The 23,829-nt window shown below is 29.8% G+C and overlaps 3 protein-coding genes across 3 annotated transcripts; 2 read left to right on the top strand and 1 right to left on the bottom strand.

Moving 5' to 3' along the window:
* Positions 1 to 399: 399 nt before the first annotated feature.
* On the bottom strand, positions 400 to 3,905 carry LOC137813394 (probable plastid-lipid-associated protein 8, chloroplastic). Its single transcript, XM_068615601.1, has 4 exons — positions 3,502 to 3,905; positions 2,284 to 2,407; positions 1,848 to 2,027; positions 400 to 825 (listed from the first exon to the last, which is right to left on the bottom strand). Exons 1-4 carry the CDS (start codon positions 3,709 to 3,711, stop codon positions 638 to 640), a joined length of 702 nt encoding a protein of 233 aa, XP_068471702.1. The 5' UTR covers positions 3,712 to 3,905; the 3' UTR covers positions 400 to 637.
* Positions 3,906 to 9,026: 5,121 nt separating this feature from the next.
* On the top strand, positions 9,027 to 12,679 carry LOC137813393 (putative RNA methyltransferase At5g10620). The gene is made up of 7 exons (XM_068615600.1): positions 9,027 to 9,191; positions 9,270 to 9,301; positions 9,981 to 10,123; positions 10,338 to 10,404; positions 11,355 to 11,432; positions 12,076 to 12,221; positions 12,378 to 12,679. Exons 1-7 carry the CDS (start codon positions 9,131 to 9,133, stop codon positions 12,415 to 12,417), a joined length of 567 nt encoding a protein of 188 aa, XP_068471701.1. The 5' UTR covers positions 9,027 to 9,130; the 3' UTR covers positions 12,418 to 12,679.
* Positions 12,680 to 17,511: 4,832 nt separating this feature from the next.
* LOC137813392 (uncharacterized protein At2g24330-like) lies at positions 17,512 to 22,351 on the top strand. Its single transcript, XM_068615599.1, has 5 exons — positions 17,512 to 18,116; positions 19,196 to 19,340; positions 19,988 to 20,097; positions 21,363 to 21,783; positions 21,901 to 22,351. Exons 1-5 carry the CDS (start codon positions 17,850 to 17,852, stop codon positions 22,149 to 22,151), a joined length of 1,194 nt encoding a protein of 397 aa, XP_068471700.1. The 5' UTR covers positions 17,512 to 17,849; the 3' UTR covers positions 22,152 to 22,351.
* Positions 22,352 to 23,829: the final 1,478 nt, after the last annotated feature.

The following is a 23,829-nucleotide window of genomic DNA, read 5'->3' as shown; positions in this document are numbered from 1 at the left end:
CAATAATAATTTTTCAAAATTATTCTAACTTAACATCATAATTTTATTTAATATTCTTCTTCTTCTTTAATTATTAATCATTCATGAAGAAGATATGAAGATAGTATTACTCTTTAGGTTTATGATTTTTTTTTGTTCTTCACAAAATATAATATTTTTTTTCTGATTTTGAGACTTATAATTAAGTTATGGTAAGCTATAATGTTAATATTAAAAATTTAGATTAGATTATGTTATAAATGGTTAAAATTTGAAGCAAATTAATTTTGTTTATGTATATAAAGTTTTTTTTTAAATTCCTAGCTTTTTTAAGAAAATTTTGTTCTTTAAAAAAATTTGTTCATAAAGTCACCTAAAGTGTTCATTTTGCCATTCACATAAACGAATATGATAGATCAATTATAACCAAAAGAATGTCAACCTTCAGGAATGAGGAAATGGAAAGATTGAGCCACTGTCACAGTAACAAAGTTCATTACACTACATTGCACCTCATAAAACACAGTCCATTTTGAGACAAACTCTGCACCCAAAAGAGTGACGTGGTTTTTTCAATCTCCTACTCATATACATTCGTTATCATACAAACTCGTCAGAACTTTCCCTGAATAGATTTTTTTCTTATCACATTTCGATTTCAAATTCTTTGAAAAACAAACAAGGAACCTCTTGAACCCAATCCTAACCGGATTTTGTCATCTACATAAGTGATTTTGAGTTTAACTTCACTCTGGCCACCATACTGGACCTTCCATGATCCTACTTTTATTTCAGGAGCTTCAAATATAACTTGAATCCATTCACTATCCAGCGCCTTGAGTTTTCCTGTTTCACATTACCATGCATCATATCAGCACAGAAGTTTCACAAAAAATAAATACTTGGATTTGGATCACAGACTAGAGATAGAAAAAAGTAAACAAATATATTAATCTAAGTCATTCAGTAAACCTCCACTTTTATCCTTGGAATGCAATTGTTCGCTTTAATTCCTAATTTTACAAAACTTTCACTTTAGATTCTAAAACTAACATAACTTAGTGCCGGAAGACTCCTCGCTATACAAAGGTACCAGGGATGATTATTGTACACAGTTTTATTTATGCATATGCAAAGAAGATATTTCCAGATTCTAATCCTTTAACAATCAGTCACCAAGGCACAATTTAATAACTGCGTCAGTACTAGTCCATATTTAGTTTAGTTTCTAAAGTTGTAAAATGTTGGGAAACATTATTCACTTTAGTCCTTAATATCAGCGAAAAAAATGTAATGGAAGAGGACTAGAATGAAGGTTTCAAAATTTGAGGGACTAAAGTGACTAACACAATTTCTGATAGAGTTTGCTACAAATAGTCTGTTTTAATTTAAATAACACCCTGGTTTGCCCGGAGAGACCTAGTCTTTAGAGTTATTGATTTGTTTTTGAATCGTTTTTGTTTTCTCTTTTCTGTTACCACTAGCTTTTATTTCTGCTAAGTGGGCTGGTTTATGGTTGTAGTGCAAATGTGTATTGATTGGCTGTTTAAGCCAAAACTACACTTAATCAAATTGAGTCATTTCAGTCCAGTTTTTTGCGTTTCTGTTCTAAGTTTTATTTCAGATAAAAGTTCTCAACAATTTCAAGTACCAAACTGGAGATTAACTGCCAAGTCATTCTATTATTTTCTTTTTTTCTTTATTATTGATAAAAACAACTTAAAATCATCCAGTCATTATTTAATCCTTAGGTTTAGGGTTTGAAATTTACAAACTTACAAATTTCAGTTTTGCTATCAATATCTTTTCTAGTTATGATATCAGCAAGTGAAAATTTCACTAATCCTTTAAACAGTTAAATGACATACCCTTCAGAGACACCTCTGCATCCAAAAAGCCTAAAACAGAAAGCGTGACCTTGTTTCTCACTATATCAGGAGCTTCGACAACCTGAACCATTTCCTTTGTGTTGAAGAAAAGACGCCCAATTGCACTCCTATAGCCACCTCCAGGTGATGTTGGCCGTGAACAGTACACCACATCCCAATCTGAATAGCAAACACAAGCAAGAATTAGTAAAGCAAGAACTGAAACTGATTTAAATCTTGTTGAAAAAAATGTGCATATAGAATGATTAGAGCTTACAAGTGAAAACGTAGCCAGAAATTATTTAGAAAAGAAAAAGTCAAAGGCACCCACTAAGCTTTCTTTGCAAAGGTTAATAAGATTTAGCAAAACAAATAAAAAAAAGGCTGTTAAGGACTTTTAACAGAAACTTAGGGTGAGAAGCATAATAGGATTCACCTCCAAATATTAAAGGGCATTTCACTGGCTCACTCACGCAGTACTTCTGCAGTTCCTGAGCCACTTCAGCCACCTCTTTATGTTCTTCATTCTTCAGTAAAACTCCTCCATCTGTTTGCACAACCTGATCAAAATCTCATAACTCTAATTTTAGTGCTGGAAACAAATTCAAAAATATAAATGGAATGAAAGGAAAATGAGTATTGTAATTTGTAATCAATAACCATATCATTGCTAAAAAACGAGCATAACAAACAAAAAGCAAGAGCCTTAATATCTATATATAGCATAAAACATAGATGAGTTTTTCAATAACTTTCTAGTGTTTCTCCTATAGAAATTGGAACTTCATCTCAAAATTCAATACCGACTTTAAATGTAAATTTTATTGTGTGAAATGTAAACTTTAATGGGAAACACTAAGAGTACCTAAAGGGTTATTATATTAAGTATTATCCTTTGGAGATGTCACATTGATAAGTCATATGCCAAATAGTGTATACAATACAAGTGTCATATCATGAAGTAGCTTCTGAAGTTGAGTTAGGTGTATGCGGACAAACTTCTCCATAAATATTTTTAGAAGAGAAGAATAAGAGGAAAACCAAAATTACCTTATGTACAGGTTAAAAAAATAAAATTCAGAGAAATTATATGAAAGAGTTTCCCCAAATGAACTTATATGGAGAAACTTAATTCATTTTCTTTCTTATTTTTCTCTCTTATAAGTGTCTATGGAGAAGCTTATCCAAAGGAACTCTTAAGAATCAAACTCAACTTCTTTTAAGATATTATCAAAGACTATCCTAATAGATAGTGTTAGGTCTAACTAGCAATTGTTATCAAGCCCCATAAACTGAGTTAAGGTAAATCCAAATTCCAAAATTGCGATAAAATAAAATTTAGGTTTGTTAAATTTGGAATAAATTCGTCTCAAACCGAACAAAACATTATTAGATTCTCTCAAATTTTAAAAAATACATTCTTAATTCCTGGAATCACACGGTGTCAACAAAAATGGTGACTCGAATGTAAAGACGTGTGTTGAAATTTGAGAGATTAATTTTATTTTTCTTCAATATGAACAACTAAGCAAGGATTTATTCCAAATTTCACAATAAACATACTAAGCCTAAAATTCTGTTCGCAGATTGTTTTCATCCGACGAAATTAAACTGATCCTGGATAAACCATTCACACAAAAAAAAATGACTCTACCTTGGAGAGAATAGATGCAACGAGATCGTCAGGGCCTGTTCGCAAGTTCGGATTGGAAACGGAAACCGAAGCGGCGATTCTGAAACCGTTGAAACGGCGATTGAGGAGAGGAAACCGGAGCGTGACGGAATTGTTCGTTGGAGCATTGAGTTTGAACGAAGAAGGAAGGAAGAGAGACGTAGCAGAAGCTGAAGCCGCAGCCATGGCCATCCACTGAGCAGAAGGTGACAGTGACGGAAAAAACGTTGAAGCTTGTATGGATGCGTCGCAGGTGCCACGTGTGATGAAAATCGAGGTAGGTCCCACTGGAAGAAGATTATTGGGCTTTGTGGTGCCACGTAAGCAACTCTTCCGCACCTTATCTTGAGGTTTTGATATGAATAGGATATTAATGAATAAAATATCTCTTGTATTTTGCATGGGGTGTGTTTTTTTCCAGTGAAAATAAATTTTAATATATGCAAGAAATAAATAAGTATTGTTAGAAAAATAAATAAACTATTATTGTTAGAGTGATGATATCTAAAGAATTATTGAAGTTTTCGTCTCTTTTTTTTGACAGATTGTTAAGGTTTTACTCGGATTCTTCTTGCCTTCGAGCTACTCCGGCTCTCGGTTTCAGGTGAATGTCAAATGGGGGAGGTACCTGTAGAAGGCATCCCGACGATCAAGTCAGTAAAGAGGCGTTCGGCACTTGGGTAGGTGTAAGTAATAATGATATACCTTGGAATATGTGTTATTTATATTATCTTAATGAACTGACCTCATTAGGTCTACTTTGTGGAATGAATCACACTTATGATTGCATTATCTAATTCTTAATGACAGTTTAACTTCACTAACCTTGTTTTGAACGTTAATGGTTATTGTACCGGTATGGGCGAGACCGAGTCCACCTGGCTGAGACCTCATAAGACTTGGCCGAGAGGCCGAGACCTTAGAAGGCTTGGCTGAGACAATCAAGACCACTGGAATATGGCCGATGGCCGATCCATGTCATGATGATTTGACCGACGGCCGACCCCCATTACAGTTAACGCTCAAAGCAATGTCAGTGAAGTTAATCTATCATTAGGAATTAGGTAATGCGACCCTAAGCAGTATCCCCCTCGATAAACGGGTCCAACAAGGTAGGCCCATTATAATAATATAAATAGCACGCATCCCAAGGAGTAAGGTATGTCATTTATTACTGTTCACCTACCTGAGAGCTGACCACCCGTTTTACTGACTTGAGCGTCGGAGTGCCTTCGCAGGTACCCCTCTCATCCGATGATTTACCCGAAGACCGAGTGCCGAGTACCGAAGGATAAGCAGGAGGACGAGAAGAATCCCAGCTAACCATCCAGTCACCTGACCGGCTGAAGGAAATAGCATAAGACTTCAACAGTTCTCTAGGTCTCATCTCCCTAACAGGAACAGTTATATATGTCGGTCAATCAGGCCGTTCGTGGATTTCTCGATCAGCTCGATCAGAAAGACCAAACCACGTAAGCCGAATCACATCAGCATGTTGTTCGGCCTAGGACATAAATTGTAAATACTTGAAACTGAGGAATGAAATGAATAAATTTTAGAAAGCTTTGAAAAAGAGGAGGAAAGTGTAAGTGATATGAGAATTGAAACGAAAAGGGAAATTTTAATATATTAATTAAAATCGGAAATTCAATTTGATTAAATAATAATACATTTATAAACTTAAATTACAAGGAAATTGATGCAAAAGTGAAAAGTCAAAATATTAAAGGAAAAAAGCTTAGAATAAGAAAAAATGTTTAATGTGTATAGAAAATAAATTAAATAACTAAATGTATTTTCAGTCCTTAAAATATGAAGTTTCTTTATTAGGCCCGTAAACAAAGTATTATTTTCCTTAAATGATACGTCATGTGCACAATTCTTTTGCTTATTATATTTTCTTTCTTTCTTATTAGAAAATCATATTTGAATAGTGTTTATTGTAGATTTTGCTTCAACGCCTTTGTTAATTATTGAAGTTGGTCTAAACATATATCACTATAAGTACAAAAAAATGATAAAAATTAATAATAAGTATAAATTTCGTCTATATATTATTTGTGTCTGTTTTTTTATTTGTCACAAATATTATTTATTATAGTAATAAAATAAAAAATAAAATGTTAAAATAATTACATTAAATAATTGAATACATATATTATAAATAATTACTAAAACATTATATAAAAAAATATTTTTCTTATAATAAAAATATAATTACTATAAAATTTATTAAATATTTATAAAGTAATAGTTATTTATCATCAATGGCACACTACTAATTATTAGCATATTAAAATTTGTCTCGATAATAATGCGTTATAAATTTATTCTTAAATATTTAATAGAAAATTTACAAGTACTTATATTTATATTTGATTTTGAAAATAAAATTTTAATTCACAATTGTTCCTCAAAGTCTCTTTCAATTAAAAATTGTCTGACATGTATCAAACCATTTAGAAAAAATAGAAAATAATGGAAATGACATAATACAATAATAAAATAAAATATTATATAAAAAATAATAATTATGTAAAAAATATATATATAGTTTTTTATATATAGATGTAAATATTATGAGTAATCATTAAAAAATATTAAATTTATTCTTCTTTAAATTTTAACATAACCTCTTAATGCTATAATTTTACTCTCACTACATTAAAATTACCATAATATTTGTATCAATAATAATGTGTCACAAATTCATTCTTATATGTTTAATAAAAAAATTACACAGATATATGTACTTATATAAGTGGTAAAAAATATTAAATTTATTTTGTTTTACCGAAATAGCCATAGAAACATCAATCTTATCTTGAAATCTAGTATAATTTCTCCTACGCCATATCATCTAAATAGAAAAAGTTATTACAACAAGCTTAATCAATTTAACCAAAAGATTATCATCACTCTTAATAGAAGAAAGAAGATCATCCTTATTAGAGAAATGAGAAGTAAGAAAGGTTTGTCGAACTCAACTCCAAATATGCAAAGCATTAGAACATCCAAAAAATAAATGTTGAATGGACTCCTCATGCTTTTCACAGAGCGTACACATAAAACATATATGCAAACCTTTATTCTGAATATGTTGATATGTAGGAAGCTGCCCAAGAAAAACTTTACATAGTACTAGAGTTTTGGAAGGCGAAATATATAAAGACCAAATGAATCCCAACCACAGGGAACTCCTGGTTCCAAGAAAAAAGTCATAGCCTATTTAAGAGTGAAACGACCAGATTCATCTAAAATCCAATTAGGAATATCTTGTTCCTCTCTAACCATGATATGATTAAAAGACAAAGGAATATCTTTATTCATCTATGCATAGCTTTATTCTTTTTATTATGATATTAGTAAATAACATATTCACTTTAATTTAAATTCATCGTTTAAATTCAACATATAAAATTTTAAATTGCCTAAATTATTCTTTTTCTCTATCCCTCCCTCCCTCCCTCTAAATGGATGGAAATAAATAGATAGATATATAACATTAAAAAGAAAAAATTATAATTAATAATCAATCATAGAAAACAATAATCAATTATAATCACTATCATCTTCATCAATAATATTATTTTCTTTTGCATCATCACTTTCTTCTTCGTCATCATCGATAACTTCCATAAGTATCATTGGATTTCCATTAGTTGTGGGCTGGACTAAGTTATTTTTATCTAATGAAAACTCATGTTCATTGTCTAACGCATTAGATGTAAAAGAAATTGAGTTAATGTCTTTGTTTTCTTGACATACCCCATTTATAGCTTCCTCTGACATATCATATCAATCTCGATACTTTGTTTTCACTACTAGCCAATTAGGATCTTTGGTGTCTTTAACATAATACACTTATTCCTCAATTTGTGTTTACTATTAATAAGAATAAATCCATATTTGTCTTTTTTTTTTTTTTGTATCTTCTCCCATTAGAATACACATCCCAGTAGTCACATTCAAATAAAATAACATTATTTCCACCAAAGTAATTGAATTGAATTCAATAATATCAATCAAAACACCAAAGTAATATAAATTCCTGTATTTTCATCACCTATCATTAAAACTCCACTATTTTGTTATTTCAAATACATATCTCAATCATTTACATTAAACGTCCAACCATTTATCAATAACTTGTATATCCGAAAACACGTAAATGTAGTTTACAAGCCAAGTAGAATAATGACTCATTATGCTGCCTTCTCTTTTCAAAAGTCCAACATATTTAAAAAGTAATAAGATAAATGTGCTTAAGTTATATAATAATAGTAAAATATATTTAATTGATTCTTACATATTTTTTGAACCATTTAAAAATATCATTTTGATATATTTGTTCAATATTTTGTGAATTTGCTTTCTCCAAATCTTGTTTATGCAGCCTAATCATAAAATACATATAATAAATTATATATAACCACAATAATATAAAATTTAAGAAAATCGCTAACTTAATAAAAGTTAAGATTTCATCACAATTTTAGAGAATATAATTTCTTGTTTGTTTTTGTTCTACTACATTTAACTCAACATATATTTTTTTTGCATGCAATAGTTTTTCAACTTCTAGAAAAATTTTAAATTTTGATTTATTTAAATGTTGTAGATCACCTTCATAATTTCTTTCATATCTATTTAATCTTGTCTCAGCTCCATCCAAATATCTAGAATAAAAGTGCACACACTTTTGTGCAATATAAGCTTTAGCAATACATCCTTTTGAACTAGCCTCATTTCTTACATATGATTTAAGTCTACGAAGGTATCTTCCAATTAGATACATCCAATGATATTGTACTGGATCAACAATTTTTGTTTCATCTACCAAGTGAATGAATAAATGGACCATTATGTTAATAAAGCAAGGAGAGAATATTATATATATATATATAAATTTTCTGAACATATATATAATAATTTATGGAATGATTTTTTTCTTAGAACAAGCTTTTTTTTTTCTCTCATTTGTCTTTTTTTTGGTGGTGCAGTTAGTAATAGAGGGGATATAGGAAGAAAGAAGCAATAAAAAAAGAGTTGGCCCAACATAAAAAGCTTCCAATGAAAGAATAAAATTACCATTCCATAAATGTAAGGTGATTTTTATGTATTTCCACTTGTGATATAGAAAATTTTGAAAGAGTGTTTTCAAAAATATTCACTCTTATTAAGTTACATTTATTACACTAATCTTATATATTAAAATTTTAAATTTCATTTGATTTAGTAAATAATCAATTTATTTCCACCATCTCAAATTATTCTTTTTATCTTTATTTAAATACTTAATTTTCTTTACAGTTTACAGCTTTCAATTTACTTTTTTTTTTTAAAATTAATTTTAATAATTAAAAAAAATAGTCAAAACATTTATCTATTCCGAATTTGAATCATATCTTGTACAATTTAAAAAAATTAGTTTTTATTCGAGTTTTATCCAAATTTAAATAATTTAACATACTATTTAATATTTTTCCCTCTCCTTTTTCGAAATACTCTTCTTTCCCCATTGATTCTTCTCACACTGTATCTCTCTTTTTAACTTCTCAAGATTCATCCATTTTCATTCCAGTTTCCGCCATTTGTGTTTCTCTTCCTTATGGCCATGGCACTGCATCTCTGTGTCAGTTTCAATTCAACCACTTCCAGTTTTCCTCAAGGTTTTCTCTAATTCGCACGCATGCTTTTCTGCATCGCATTTTTTTCCCACAGTTTTAACTTACGCGCAGAATTTTCAGGTAGAAAATGCAAGTACGAAGGCCAATCAGTGGTATGAACTATCTCTCCCTCACAATTCGCGCTTCAATTTCCTAAACCTAACTCCTTTACTTTCCATACGACCATCGATTCACAGTAATTACCAAACAATTTTGTGCTGTTGAAGAAAAAGTCAAGCGGTTAGGGTTTACGTTATATGCAGTGAAATAGGTGATGTTTGTTATGTTCTCATAACTTTTAGAGTTTTACATTGTTAATCTACTTAATAAAGAAATTCATTAAATATGAATCTATATTAGTGAAGAGACACTCTAAATTTGATTAGAGAATAACAATAATAGTATCTATGGTTTTGCACTGAAGTTTTTGTCCTTTAGTTTATTAGCTTGTGAAGGGATAATCTATCTATTCAGTTCTTGAAACATAATGCTCTCTCTTAAATAGTCCTTAAAGGCTTCTAACTAATAAAATTATATAAGTATGCTCCCATGGTATTAGAAATTATGTGTCTCCAAGTATTAAAAAAATCTTCAAATTAATCCCCAGTGTTTGTAAAATGTGATTTAGACTTGAGTAGTAATTGTCCAGGTGGAGCTATGTCGACAACTTCAGTTTCTCATTGGTGTCTTGTCTAGTAGTACTAGAGTGTCTCTTCTACCGATTTAAGGAAAAAAAAATTTTGTGTATATATTTACTTATTTATTTTGAATTTATAAATTGAGTTTGTGTAGAGAGCACTTCCTATACGTATACTATCAGTGGGGAAGAAGCGATCACCTGGACTTCAACTCATGGTTGACGAGTATGTTGATAAGCTCAGGTACTATTGCAGTGTTGAAGATGTTCAAATACGGTCAAATCCTCGAAATGCGCGGTAAGTTTAGTTCACCAGAGTTACTTTTGTTTGAGCACAGTTTCATTTTGTCTTGCTTTGGGTGATGAATGTGAGTTTCGAATTAGTATTGTGAATGTGAGTGTATGTATGCAAGATGTTACCTGCCAGTTTTAGCAACAAATAGTTGTACAGAGGAATTTTGTTGTGTTTTTGTTGTCTAATAGAAAGGGTTAATGATCTGTTTGCCTTATAGTGACCAAAGGGCTCAGGTCGATGCTGAAGACGAGGCAGTGATGAACCTTATAAGGTCTGATGATTGGGTATAGTCTCCAACATGCATGAATTTGAATTACAGTAGTGAATAATTTGTCGTCCTCATTTGTACTTTTAAGTATGCTCTGTTTTGTGGAAGAGATGAGAAAATTAGTGCAATGAAGGATTCGTATTGGGCGTTAGAAATAAATATTGTTGCTTGGTGCATGCTTAGAAAGTTATATAGCTTATATGGGTTAAATATAATTCTAGTCTTTAAAATTAAAAAAACATCACAAAATTTTATTAGGGACTAAAAATATATTTAAACTAAGTTGTACTGGTGCTTCCATTTGTTTTGTTGTTTCTCTTAATTGTTTGAATTTTTCTCCTTCTTACCCCACTTTTGAAAAGGCAAATAGATTTCTATTTGAAGCCTTGTTTTGTCCTTGCCAAAGCTGTGTAACGTGATTTGTGGTGTTTCAATGCTCCCTTAGCTCTCTTTGTCTTGTGGTGATGCCATATTGGTGTCTAATTGGGCCTATATAAATAGACATTAGTGCCAATTCTGTATTTGGTTGCTGAATGTCTTAATGCACATTGTGTTCCTTTTCTTTCCAGGAATATTTTCTACTGGACAGACTACTACTCTCACTTTGAACTTAATTCTCTCAATCATTGTATCCATAAAGATTTATGTCATATGTTTGATTGCCAAGATTGACATGGTTCAAATTTTTGCTTTAAATTCTTGCTTGAAAGTCAAAACCCACTTTACTTGCAACTCATTTTTCATCATATTGGCAATGTTTGATTTAACTTATTTTAAAGAAACAATAGCTTATTTTAACTAGCTTTCTGAGAGAGCTTCTGAAAAGTAAGTGTCATCAGATTTCATTTAAACCAAACATGCCAAAGCGAGCCAGTTACAGAATTTTAGATCTTTGTTTTCTCAGAAAGAATTTGATTTTTCTTCCCTCCTAATTTGGTTTTATCTGTCATCTACCTGCACTTATAGGTTGTGATGTTGGATGAACGTGGGCTAGACATAGGATCTGAGCAAATGGCAGAGTTGGTGGGCGATGCAGGAAATACTGTAAGAACATTTTGTATGCTTGCTGGCACTACGATGAAATAAAGCATTATAAGTTATCAATCATGTAACAGATCCTTGATATCCTGTCTACATCGACATTGAATACCTCAATTCTGTTCATTGTTATAGTAAACTAATACCGTTCATGACCTTGGTTTATTGTGAATTGACTTATCACTAAAACATTTTAGTAGCCATCAGAATTATCATATCCACTTCTGATATATTTTGTAAACTTGCAGGTCACCAAAGCTTTATACTTTGAGTTTTGTCCTGTTACGTGTAAAAAACATCATCTCTCACGCAGGCCAAAATGGTTTTGTCAGTTTTGAACTCTTGAAGTGTGATTTCTAGTCCTGTAATGCAACGCAAGTTCACATTTGATCTTATTTAGTATTAGATGCTTCTCAAAAGTAGCATCACTAGTTTTAGTGTTTTTACTTTTCCAGATTACTGCATTGTTTGAATTTCTTTTTCAAGCCAAAGTTGCTTTATATACATTTGTGTGCATGGCGTCTATGTCCATTCTCTTGTGATTTCCATTCATGTTATAGCTCATTTGTTCTTTTTAATATGAATATACCTTTGAGTAAAATTTAATGTTAAATAAAAATAAATTTCATTGATTTCTGCTTTCTCACAGGGTGCTTCACGGATATCTTTTTGTATTGGTGGTCCCTATGGCCATGGAAGAAAAATGAAGGAACGGGCTAACTTATCAATCAAGTTATCTTCGCTGGTCTTAAATCACCAAATAGCTTTACTTGTACTCATGGAACAGCTTTACAGGTAGCTATAATTTAATCTCTTAATATTATATTCTAAATTTTGTAATGTTATAGACTAAAGTTGTAGCACTAGGTCTTCATAATTATCTATGAATTGATCATATTCATGAGACTATTAGTTGTAAGTGGCTAACATACTTCAATATTTGATTTGTAGGTCTTGGACAATTTTAAAAGGACAAAAGTACCACCATTAGTAGATATCCTTTCTTGTTCTTCTTATCTATATGTCTTTTATGACCAATCGAGCTTTCCTCTGAACCTTTTATCTCTTGTCTTCTATTTAACATAATTTCCTTATTTGAATTTTGGGTGAAAAACCGAGTTGTCTTGTTATGCATAGTTGAATTTGATTATATAAGTGTACATATGAAGTGACGTGAAAAATCGTTAGGTGGTTGTTTTTCTTGTTTAACTTGTTCCATTATTAAAGCGGAAGTGTGTTTCAGTTAGAATTATTCTAAATTTTTTATAACATCACTGTAGAAGAAATTAATTCTGTTTAAAGCTATCCCATAATTTATTTAGAGATTAAATTGTTCGAATTTGGTTTGAAAGTTATTCCAAATAGAATATGACATTACTCTTTTTGCAGATGACCTTATCCTATTTGAAAAAACTTCTAGAGTAATTGCCAATGAGACTTAGTATAAAACATTTCATTAGTCATTTTTATAATTATGTAAACTCAAAATGTAACAAGTTTTACTTACCCATTTATAAAAGGAGTCATAAATCCTCTTTCTGAATGTCTGAATGCATCTCTAAATGTAAGTCTGACAAACAATTTTTTTATTCCTGGACTTTTGTATGGATTGCGGCTCAAGGAAATCGTAAATATCAACATTGTCCATGTTGACAATTATCTTATTTATATACCTACATTGTTAATATAAATATCAGTGAAATGATTCATAAAATATTATAAAACACAGTACACGTTGTCGAGGGTCAATCACCCCTGGACCTAATACTAAAATGTTTAACATATAACAATTATCCAATTTAAAACATAATACACTATATTCCAAATGTAATATAATAAAACTAATTATCTACATAAATAATTGCAAACCAAATAATAATTAAAATTAGAATTAAAACCTTCAAAAATAAAAAATTAACGTAAAGCATGAACGAAGTTGTGGTGGCAATGGAGACAATGTGGTGACAAAAGTGACAGCAAGAGTGGCGACAACAATGTTGGAAAACACAAAAAATACTAGAGAAGCGGTGTGATGTTCTTACGACGAAGAGGACAAAATAAGAAGCGGTAGGGGCAGCTGAGTGGCAACGACGGTGGAAGTTGAGTGACAGCGAAGGTGGAAGCAAAGTTGGTAGCAGTAGTGGAGAAAAAGAGAAGCAAGAAAATGTAAAGTAGCGCGAACAGAGAGTGAGACCGCGAGCCAAGAAAATAGGGTAAAAACATATATTGCATCGGTTGGTGTAATATATCTTTTTATTAGCTTAAACTTTTTCTTACTCTGAAATAACATAAAACATTGATTGAATAGAGGAACCGATGTTATATGTATTTTTTAAAACTTTAAAATCTTTTTTGTTAATATAGAAATTAAATATAACATTCTATCCAGATGTTATATATAATTCCAAAGATAAAAACTTTAAGAAACATTTTTTTTATCTGAGCAAGCCATGTTACACTGTTTATCTAACTGATGTAATATGTTCCAAATATTTACAAAAATGTCATCACATTTTTGTTTATATCAATTCTTGTTTAATCGACCTAATATTTCATTATAAAAAAGAATTATTTGCACTAGTGTGCTAATTGTGAACAAGAACCACTATCAAAAATATGAAAATGAAAATAAACAATTTTAATTCTTACACTGAGAATAAAAATAAAATAAAAAAGTTAATATCAAAATTCAATTAAAATTAAATCTTGTGTATTTCTTATCTCCTTCACTTTTTCCTTTCTTGTCATGGTTTCATATACTTTCATACTAGTTTTTGTTGTTGTTGACTAGTGATTTAGGTTTATTCATTCAATTGACATTTAACAATTAAAAAATAGTCTAATGTTTCTTCCATGGATGGCAAAACAAAATCAATGATTCAATTTTCTTTCATAATGACATGTGCATTATTTTCACGTTCTTGCATCATTACATTTTCCTAATTTTTAATAAATTTTCATAAATTCCTTATTTTCTTTTCAATATGACTCTTATCGTTTGAAGTTTTCTCTATGCACAAACTTACTTACTAAGAATAGTTTATTTACTCTCTCTAGTAAAATATCAAAAAAAAAAATCTCAATAAAATAACTTATCTTCTCTTTACAATAAAGTATCATTTATTCTCTCTCCACCAAAGAGAAACACATGACATAGAGTATTTCAATAAATTTTTTTCTCATTTCAATGAAAATAAGTGTTCCTTTATATATATTTTTTACCATAAGACATTTCAATGAAGATTTTTTGTTTAAGAAATTTAATCTCTCTCTCTATATATATACTGGATCTTAACTTCAAAATAATTATTGAAATAAACTTTTATTATCTAATAAATATTGTAATGCTGAAATAAAAAATCTAAAAATTAAAAATGAATCAATTTTTTTTTGCAAAAAACTTCACAATCTTATGCTATACTAATAACACTTTAGAAGAAAAAAAGTTGTTCTTGATCTCAATGTTATTATTCCATATCCAAAATAATTTTAAAGTCAACTTTTATTTAATTTAAACAAAGAACTACATTATAATGTTGAAAACATTAAAGAGACCAACAACGATATTTGTATGAGTAAGTTTTATACGTTATATCTATTTTAAAATTGCCAAATTTTAATATTAGTATTAAATTATTCTTAACTTTCGATTCATTTTATTTATAGGTTAAAAAATACTTTTTTATTTTGATTCCGGGTTTTTCCCAAGTAAAAAAAAAACTTAAGTTTATAAACAGGTAAAAAAAAAGTTTTTTTTTACAAAATCGATTTATTAGGATTCCATTCTTTTCTTTAAAGTCTTGCATGCATTTTTTATGTATACAGTTAATCAAAAAGTATATAAACAAAAGGGAAAGATGTATTTTTTCAATTTAAGATTATATAGCACTATAAGATAATCATTAAATAAAAATTAATTTTAAAGAAAAAAATAATTAGTTGTTATATTGACTAAATTATATCATATTTTATAAACTAAACAAAATTATTGATATCTAAATTAGTTTCTATTATTGATAAATAGTTTCTAGATTGGAATCTAATTAACTATCAAGGTTTTAGTTACTAATTATTTATATTATAAAGTTGATAGTTAAAATCTTAGAAATTATTTATTAATAATAGAAACTAATTTAGATACCAATAATTTTTGTAGTCTATAAAATAGTATTTAATTTGTTTAATATATCAATTACTTATTTTTTTTTCTAAAATTAGTTTATATTTAATGATTTTTTTTAGTTGTACACATAGACATAAAAACAAACTTGGAAGTAATAGAAAATAATTCTCATATTGTAAGGTACTAATGTTTTATTAGTTTAAATTTATTTATACTTTAGTATCTCCTTTTTTATTTGTAATGCTAGAAAATTATGAATGTAAGACAAGAGCAAGAAAATACTCTTATTATTGTTTATCATGTTCTACTACAAAAAAATATGGATAGAAAATTACAAAAAAAGAGTGTAAAATATAGTGACTTCATTATTTTAAGTTTATCTTAGAACTATTGAACACATTTGGAGAAGAGATAAAGGAAAGTAGGAATGCATGATATATATGTCTAAAAGAAAGGCAAAAAGTTGTGAATTTAAAAGAATTTAAAAAAAGGTTTTAATATTTATTCAACAAGATAATAATAATAATAATATTAATATTAATACAAAGATTGGTTCCACATTCATTTGATATGTCAACTAGCAAAGTTGTTGAATTTAAATGTCTTAAAACTTGGATTTAGAATAATTTAGAATCTAGAATAGTTAGTAATTAAAAATTTTGATAATTAAAGGTAGATACCAATTTAAAAACTACTTTATAGATTTTTATTAATAATAAAAACTACTTTAAATATCAATAGTTTTTTAATTTATAAAAATATCAAACTTAGTCCGTATAATAAATAATTATTTTTTATCTTTTAAATTAATTATTATTTAATAAATTTTTTAAGTATAATCTATCACCATAACTACTAAAAAATATTAATATTTTATTAAAAGAGGAAAATAAAAAAATGTATGTGTAATACTTTGCTTAAATTATACATGAAACTTGTCCCCTACCATTTAATATATTAGATAGCAAGACAATTTTTTTATAAATAAAATTAATTTTATATAAATTTCATTCAAAGTCAACTTAAAGAGTTTTTCCTACATCCACCGTTACTACTTTCTATTTCAATTCGCCACATGACATCACCCCCACATATCTCGGAGTCATTTATTACAAAAGTTTTTCTTTTCTTCTCTTAAATACTTAAAACAAAATGAAAATTTCTCTATATAACCCATTGCCCCTTTAAATAAATTATTAATACATAGTTATCAATTAAATATTAATAATATTAATATTTTTTATTAATTTAATACTAACCCTTTAAATACACTAAGTTTATTTAAAATATTTATTTTCTAAGAAAAAAGTTTGTAATACTGGGATATATAAATAAATAATTCTCATTGCCATGTAATAAGTTTTTTTTTAACTAATTTAAAAGACATTTACTAAGAGATATTAGTAAATATTATTTAGTGAATATGATTCATGGTTGAATGAAAAAATAATGAACTAAATTGAATTTTAATTTTCGTTGCTAAGATGTATTAGTTTATCGGTATTTTGATAGTTTATTTTTGATAATTTACTCTTTTATTGGTTATATCAATTTAAAAGTAAATTTTTGTTAACAATAAAAACTAATTTACATAGTAATAGTTTTTTAATTTATAAAAATATATAACTTAATTAATATGATAATTAATTATTTTTTAATTCTAAAATTAATTATTATTTAATATTTTTTAATGATATACATACTTAATTAAAAATCTAAAAATTTATAATTAATTAAAAATTTAAGAACTACATAAATTCAGAAACCAAAGGTAGTAACAATTAAAAATGAAAAAAAAAAACATAAAAAATTATATATTTTCAATCTATATTATTTAACTTTCCATAATAATAATAATAATAATATCTAACAAAGTAATTAACGGTTGACTGGTAGTAGTAACAGTGATCGTGAAAAAGTGAAGTTTCAACTACTTCACACCGTTCTCCATCACCATGCATCATATCTCTTCAACCTTTTTTTTTAATTCATTTAAAAAAGCACTAGCGTGATGCAGTGTCATAAAACCATTAGCGGAGCGTGAACTCCAACGCGCGTGGCATCGCGTGCACCAGCAACATTATCTAAAAACCAAAACCCCAAAAATTTGAATAACCCTCTCTGCTCTTACTTCTTCTTCCTCCTCTCCCCCACTTCACAACAACATCCTCACCCTCCTACGCGCGCAAGATCTCAACTGTCGAACCTTCTAGAACCCTTCCAGATCTTCATTTTCTTCTCTTCTTCTTCTGCTACCTCATTCTTCCATCTTCTTCTCTTCCGACGAATCACTGAGAGGGATGGGGGACGAGAAAGGTGAGGCCAAAGAAGCTAGTGCTGTCAAGGAGAGTACCGAGGACAATGCGGAGAACACGAAGAAACAGAAGAAGAAGGGCTTTTTTTCGCGATTGTGGAATGCCTTATTCAGCTCCAACAAAGACGATTTCGAGAAGAGGCTTCAGTGTATCACCAAAGAAGAAAATACTGTTGTTGCCAGAATGAGCAACAGATCTCGCTCTTGGAGGCGAACCTCTCGCCAGCTTATTTTATTCTCCATTCTGTTCGAGGTAATTTTCGTTTCGCTCTGAACTTGCTTGGCCACTGTGGGGAGAGTACGAATAATAGATAGATGGATGTGAGGTTTGAATTGTGGTTGTGGAGTCTCTGGTGACCTTGACGTTGTGAGAAATTGAGGTCGCAATTGCCGTTGCGATGCGGTTTTGGAGGCTTCGGACATTGGTGTTGTGGAGACAAACCTTGATTCTGCGGGAAATTGCCCTTGTGATGTGGAGACTTCAAAACTTGATGTTGTGGAGACTTCAAAGACCTTGACGTTGTTGAAAATAGAGGCTGCAATTGCGTTTTTTAAAGAGTGGAGAATTTAGACCTTGGATATTTGAAGGGATTAAGCATGGGTTTTTTCTTTTCTTTGAAGAAAAGAACAATTTTTATCTTAAATTTTTTTTAAAGATTTTTGTCGTGAATTTAGTTGTTTGATGAGTTCAAAGGTTGTTTGTGTTTTAGTTTTAGTTTTTTTGTGGACTATGGGTCTATTGGATGATTTTGACTGAATCGGGATTAAAAAAAGTGATTTGTATTTGGGAATGGTCTTAATTATGGGATGCCTAAGTTTTGCATCCAGTAAGATGAGATTCTCCGTGTGGTATTTCAGTACTTGGTTCTCCTTCCTTAATAGCTAACTTTTCAGAGTGGGTTCTCCAAATTTGTTAGTGTTTATCAGTTGGTATTTGAGCTTGTTGTTGGTGTCTCCAAAAGGACTACTTACAGATAGTAGTAAAGTGTTTGACTCTTCGCCTCTAATAGCTAGCTTTTGAGAGTCAGTTCTCCAAATTCTTGGGTGCTTATCACGTGTTTTAGAAGTTAGTTTAGATTTGGTTTGGATGAGGAAGTAGAACCATTTTTGGACTATAAGTGTAGATGTAGTTTGGATTATGCCATAGATTATTTGAAAGGAAATGAACATGAAATAGATCCGAGGTGTATGATAATGCTTTATCTTCTATACAGAATGACAGTGGGTAATTGCCTCAAATTTTAAATTTCTCCACTGACAGTATTCTTAACTTTCCTAGGGTGTATGATTAAATGGATTTTGCTTAAAATTAAAATGGTTTTCAACTTTCAGGTCATTGCTGTAGGTTATGCTATTATGACAACAAGATCAATGGATATGAATTGGAAAATGCGGGCAATCCGAGTTTTGCCAATGTTTCTTTTACCTGCCTTGTCAACTGCTACATATTCAGCATTCGTCAGTTTCACAAGGATGTGTAAGTGTCCAAACTCATATATATCACATTCTCTTGCATGTAGTTCTTTTTGTTTTGTTTTGTAGAACCATTTATTTATCTGTTCTACTGAATCTGCTGTTGACTTCTAGGCCAGTAGAACTTTAATTTAGCGTTCCCATTTTTTTTTCAAATTTGTGCTCATCAATTGTTCTAGTCCTCCATATATGGTTTATAGTTGGAAGGGTTTTGACTCCATCACTTTAATTAACAACCTCTAAGAGTGAGTGAAAAAAGTGTTATTTAAGTGTTCTGAGAAATGAATGTTTTTTATAAAAAGCAACTGCTCCAGTGTAGTCTTGCAGCAAATGCTCATAAAAATGCTTGATTTTAACATATCTTTACATAGTAGAAGTAGAAGGTCCTCAAGATCATATGCAATCTTTGTACAAATACCGGAAATGAAATTCTGTGCCGAAAAAGTTGAACATGAAGCAACATTCATTATACATTTGGTACCATCATCCATAAGTTGTAATAGCTACTACTGATAACCCCACTGATTTAATTTGTTACATTAGAATCCATTTTAATAGTGCGCTTTTGACTTGAAGCTAGTTTTTAGAGTTTGATATGCCAAGTGCAAATAATGTTAGTTTAAATTTAAATAGAAAATTGTGATTTTATAGGCGATCGCAAGGACCAGAAAATTCTTGATAGGCTTAGAGCTGAAAGGAAAGCAAAAATTGATGAGCTCAAAGAGAAGACAAATTATTACATTACTCAACAACTCATTCAGGTACTTGTTTAAAGTTATTATTGGTACATTGGTTTCAATATTACCTTTGTTGCTTGTCACTCAAATCAGACAATATACTGGGGTTGTTTTCTTTCATGCTTTATTTGGTGCATAAAAGTAGATCTTTAGTGCGTAAGTAAATACTATTTTTTTACTTGGTGTTCACACATCACACCTAATAATGTAGTCAAATCCAGTCAAACAATTTGAATCTGTTACAAGTTATAACTATTGCCACACACTTGATATCACCAAATAAGAAAATTTGGCCTCCTTTCTTGCACTACCGTGACCAACTGCTGCTGAAACCAACGTGCCATTACCGCTACACAATATCAGATGAGCCTTCAAGAAATATGGCGCCTGAAATTGAGGCTTTTTATGACCCAAACATAATAAAAGCCTAATTAGACAAAAAAATCCCAAAATAAACTCTTATGAAAGATAAGACAAATCTCTAAATTGCAAAAGTAGGACAATTATTTCTAAAAGTAACACATAATTAATAAATATTTTGCACCCTCTTTCAATAATTGCCCATTTTTCATTCTTTCTGATTATCAGTTGAATCTTTCTTTTTGCGTTGTGTATTTTCTCACCAGCAGAATTTTCTTTCACTTTCATATATTTCTACATTTGTCTTAATAAAAATTTATTCATTCCCTTAGTTTATTTTCATTATACAGTTAGCTAACTAGTATATTTTTGGTGTTAATAATATGACTCATGACTAATGTCTATAACTCTTAGTTAGGATTAAGGCAATTGAATCATATACTCCATTAGTGCAAAGAAGGGTATTTTTTTCCCGGAAGTATTGACAGATTATATTTTGCTTGACAACAAACATCTAATAGGTTAGCATCATGCTATCTTGTTACTCATTCAACCGGGTAACAATGACTGTATAAGAGCTAAGCCTCTTTTTACTATCAAGCCATATCCCATTATCTGTAAAAATAGATAAACTTTTACAGATTAAATGTGATCGCGTCCATTATGTTATTTGTTAACATTAAGAAGTTTTTCCTTCGGGAAGTAAACGAATCATGTTATCCATTATGTTATTTGTTAACATTAAGAAGTTTTTCCTTCGGGAAGTAAACGAATCGCATATGAAATGATCAATTAAACACGACTAGAATCCTAGTTTCTTTAGTATATATTCCTGTGCTTTCAAGTTTATTATTAAAAGTCAACTTGATGTATTTGTTGCAAATAATTTAATATTATTCTGTATTATACTTAGCTCTTGTGATCAACAGAGATATGACACGGATCCAGCAGCAAAAGCAGCCGCTGCAACTGTTTTAGCATCTAAGTTGGGTTCAGATTCTGGTTTGAATGTGTATGTGGAGAATGAATCTTCTGGTGCTCCAACTGGGAAGACCAAGGATGTTGAAGTTGTACAGTCAACCGGACTTCGAAATCGCAAGCAAGTGAACTCTAGATCCACTAGTCCAGGGACAAATACAACAAATTATTCTGATCAACAATTAGTTGGTTCTGGGAAAATTAATCAAACTCAAACTCCTGAGCATAATGAGCTTGTAGTTGTTGAACATCTTCCTCAAAGTTCAGCAATGAATGATGGAGGGTGGATTGCTCGAATTGCAGCATTGCTTGTGGGGGAGGATCCCACGCAGTCTTATGCACTCATATGTGGTAATTGCCATATGCACAATGGTAAGTTGACTGCATTTAATGTTCTAGGATTTTTTCATACACATGCACTGACACGCAATACAAAGTAATAGCTAATTTTCATTTTTAAATTATAAAGTGTGTTTTTATCTGCTGAAGGTCTTTCTCGGAAGGAGGATTTCCCATTCATTACCTATTACTGCCCACACTGTCACGCCTTGAACAAACCAAAGCAATCGGATGAACATATATCTTTCCCAAACACCACTAGTTCTCCAAAAGCACATGATGGCGAAGAAGTCCAAAAAGCTGGTGCTTCTGACAGCTTAATCGTAAGTGACAATCCTGTAAAAGCTACCCCTGAGATTGAGGAAGTATCTGACCGGGCTGCTTCAGGGGAAGAAAGCTAGTTAAATGACAAGACTCATTTGGGAATGGAGTATTTCAATGGCATGTTCTTGCCCTTTGTTTCAGGTCAAGGTCCAACTGTTAAGGTAAATTTTGCAGTTTGTTTCCTCATTGTTGTTGTAACAGGAAGAGTTTTGATATATTACTTTGACACTTGCGATTTATAAATTATAATACATAAAGTACATGTCTTGCTTGTCAATTAAGGCAATTTTAGGATTTTGATATAATTTTTTCTTTTCTTTTCTTAGGATACTCATAATTTAAAAATCGGACTGTATCTAAGAAAATTGAAAACAACTTCGCAGTTGGTTTCATCATTGTTGTTGTAACAAGAAGAGTTTAAAACATATTACTTTGAAAATTGTGATTTATAAATTATAGCTCACAAATTACATGTCTTGCCTGAGTTAAGGCAATTTTGTGATTTCCATATATTTTCCATTTTTCTTGGAATAGTTTTATTGATGAAAACAGAAAACAATAAGCATAGAAAGAAGTGAGATTGGACTATTTTTTATAAGAAAATCGATGAAAGGGACCATGTACAAAGGCTAAAAATTGGTTTAGTTTAAAAAAAACTGGATTCAAATCTAATTCATGGTTTGTAACAGTTGATATTATATAGGATTTTCACACGTTATGTTAAACTTGGTAACCGTTGATCAGAGTTCATAAATATTTTAACTATGATACCTATGTTATGACTCATGAAAAAAATAGTTATCTCTTTATTCTTTTCAATTTTAATTCGTTAAGTTTATCTTTAGTTTTACATTATTATTGTTGTTTAATTATTCAAAAAGCATATCACTTTACTGCATTCTCAAATACTATAAACTCGTTGTGTTCATTCTACATTTCTGTTCCTTTTTTATTCTTCTTGATTTTTCAGTACTATTTATTTTAATCTTTTAGAACCATTTTCAACTATTTTGTTTTTCATGTAACTAATAATTCTGCGAGTTTCTTTTACGTCATTTATAATTTACACAATTTTACTTGCATTTTCTTTTAAATGTTCTTCAAAATAACAAAGGATTGTTAAAAATTTTTTTTCTCTTTGGTCAAATGAAGTTTAAATAATAAATATGAATTTTAGTTCTTATGGTAATGAAAGTCATATTTTGATAATAACAAATATCAATTTTGATTCTTTAATTGTTATCTGTCTCGAGAATAACAAAGATTTGGTCTAAATAAAAGAATTTACAATCATCATTCTTTTGATTAAGATGTTTTTTATAAAATTACATTTTACCAAAAATAAATTAGCAATTGTGGTATCCCTATGTTATTTCAAACACTCATTTGGTTAATTTTAAACATGTGATTTTTGTGTGTGTGAGATTGCGTAGTAGTAGAAATGAATCAAAATAATATACGAATCAAAATAATATAGAACCAAATAATAAAATGTAACTAATGTGTAGGAAATATAAAATGGTAAGGAAAATCTATGCTAAGTGAACTTTGTGGATATCAAAGAAATAAGTTAAATCATTGAGAGAGAGAAAGAAGAGTTGTGTACTGAAATAAAAAATTCTTTAAATGAAACAAAACTAATAAAAAGAAAAAGTTAAATTCAGGATTTACGTGATTGAAAATTCAAAATTGATAGTTAAACATTCACACATGACAAAATAAACAACAAATATAAATATCAAAATGAATAAAATT

The sequence above is a fragment of the Phaseolus vulgaris genome, chromosome 1, assembly GCF_000499845.2.
Source record: "Phaseolus vulgaris cultivar G19833 chromosome 1, P. vulgaris v2.0, whole genome shotgun sequence".
NCBI lineage: Eukaryota > Viridiplantae > Streptophyta > Magnoliopsida > Fabales > Fabaceae > Phaseolus > Phaseolus vulgaris.
Note: the sequence above shows the minus strand (reverse complement) of the source record. Positions and strands in the feature narration are given on the sequence as shown.

What these genes read in the sequence shown, in the direction of transcription:
- LOC137813394 (XM_068615601.1), bottom strand. Translation starts at nt 3,711, where the DNA reads ATGGCCATGGCTGCGGCTTCAGCTTCTGCTACGTCTCTCTTCCTTCCT. An exon ending in TTGCATCTATTCTCTCCAAG is followed by an intron (nt 2,408 to 3,501) that starts GTAGAGTCATTT and finishes GATTTTGATCAG; the next exon opens with GTTGTGCAAACAGATGGAGG. An exon ending in ATGCCCTTTAATATTTGGAG is followed by an intron (nt 2,028 to 2,283) that starts GTGAATCCTATT and finishes TTTGCTATTCAG; the next exon opens with ATTGGGATGTGGTGTACTGT.
- LOC137813393 (XM_068615600.1), top strand. Translation starts at nt 9,131, where the DNA reads ATGGCCATGGCACTGCATCTCTGTGTCAGTTTCAATTCAACCACTTCC. An exon ending in TTATAAGGTCTGATGATTGG is followed by an intron (nt 10,405 to 11,354) that starts GTATAGTCTCCA and finishes CTGCACTTATAG; the next exon opens with GTTGTGATGTTGGATGAACG. An exon ending in CTCATGGAACAGCTTTACAG is followed by an intron (nt 12,222 to 12,377) that starts GTAGCTATAATT and finishes TTTGATTTGTAG; the next exon opens with GTCTTGGACAATTTTAAAAG.
- LOC137813392 (XM_068615599.1), top strand. Translation starts at nt 17,850, where the DNA reads ATGGGGGACGAGAAAGGTGAGGCCAAAGAAGCTAGTGCTGTCAAGGAG. An exon ending in CGTCAGTTTCACAAGGATGT is followed by an intron (nt 19,341 to 19,987) that starts GTAAGTGTCCAA and finishes GTGATTTTATAG; the next exon opens with GCGATCGCAAGGACCAGAAA. An exon ending in TAATTGCCATATGCACAATG is followed by an intron (nt 21,784 to 21,900) that starts GTAAGTTGACTG and finishes TATCTGCTGAAG; the next exon opens with GTCTTTCTCGGAAGGAGGAT.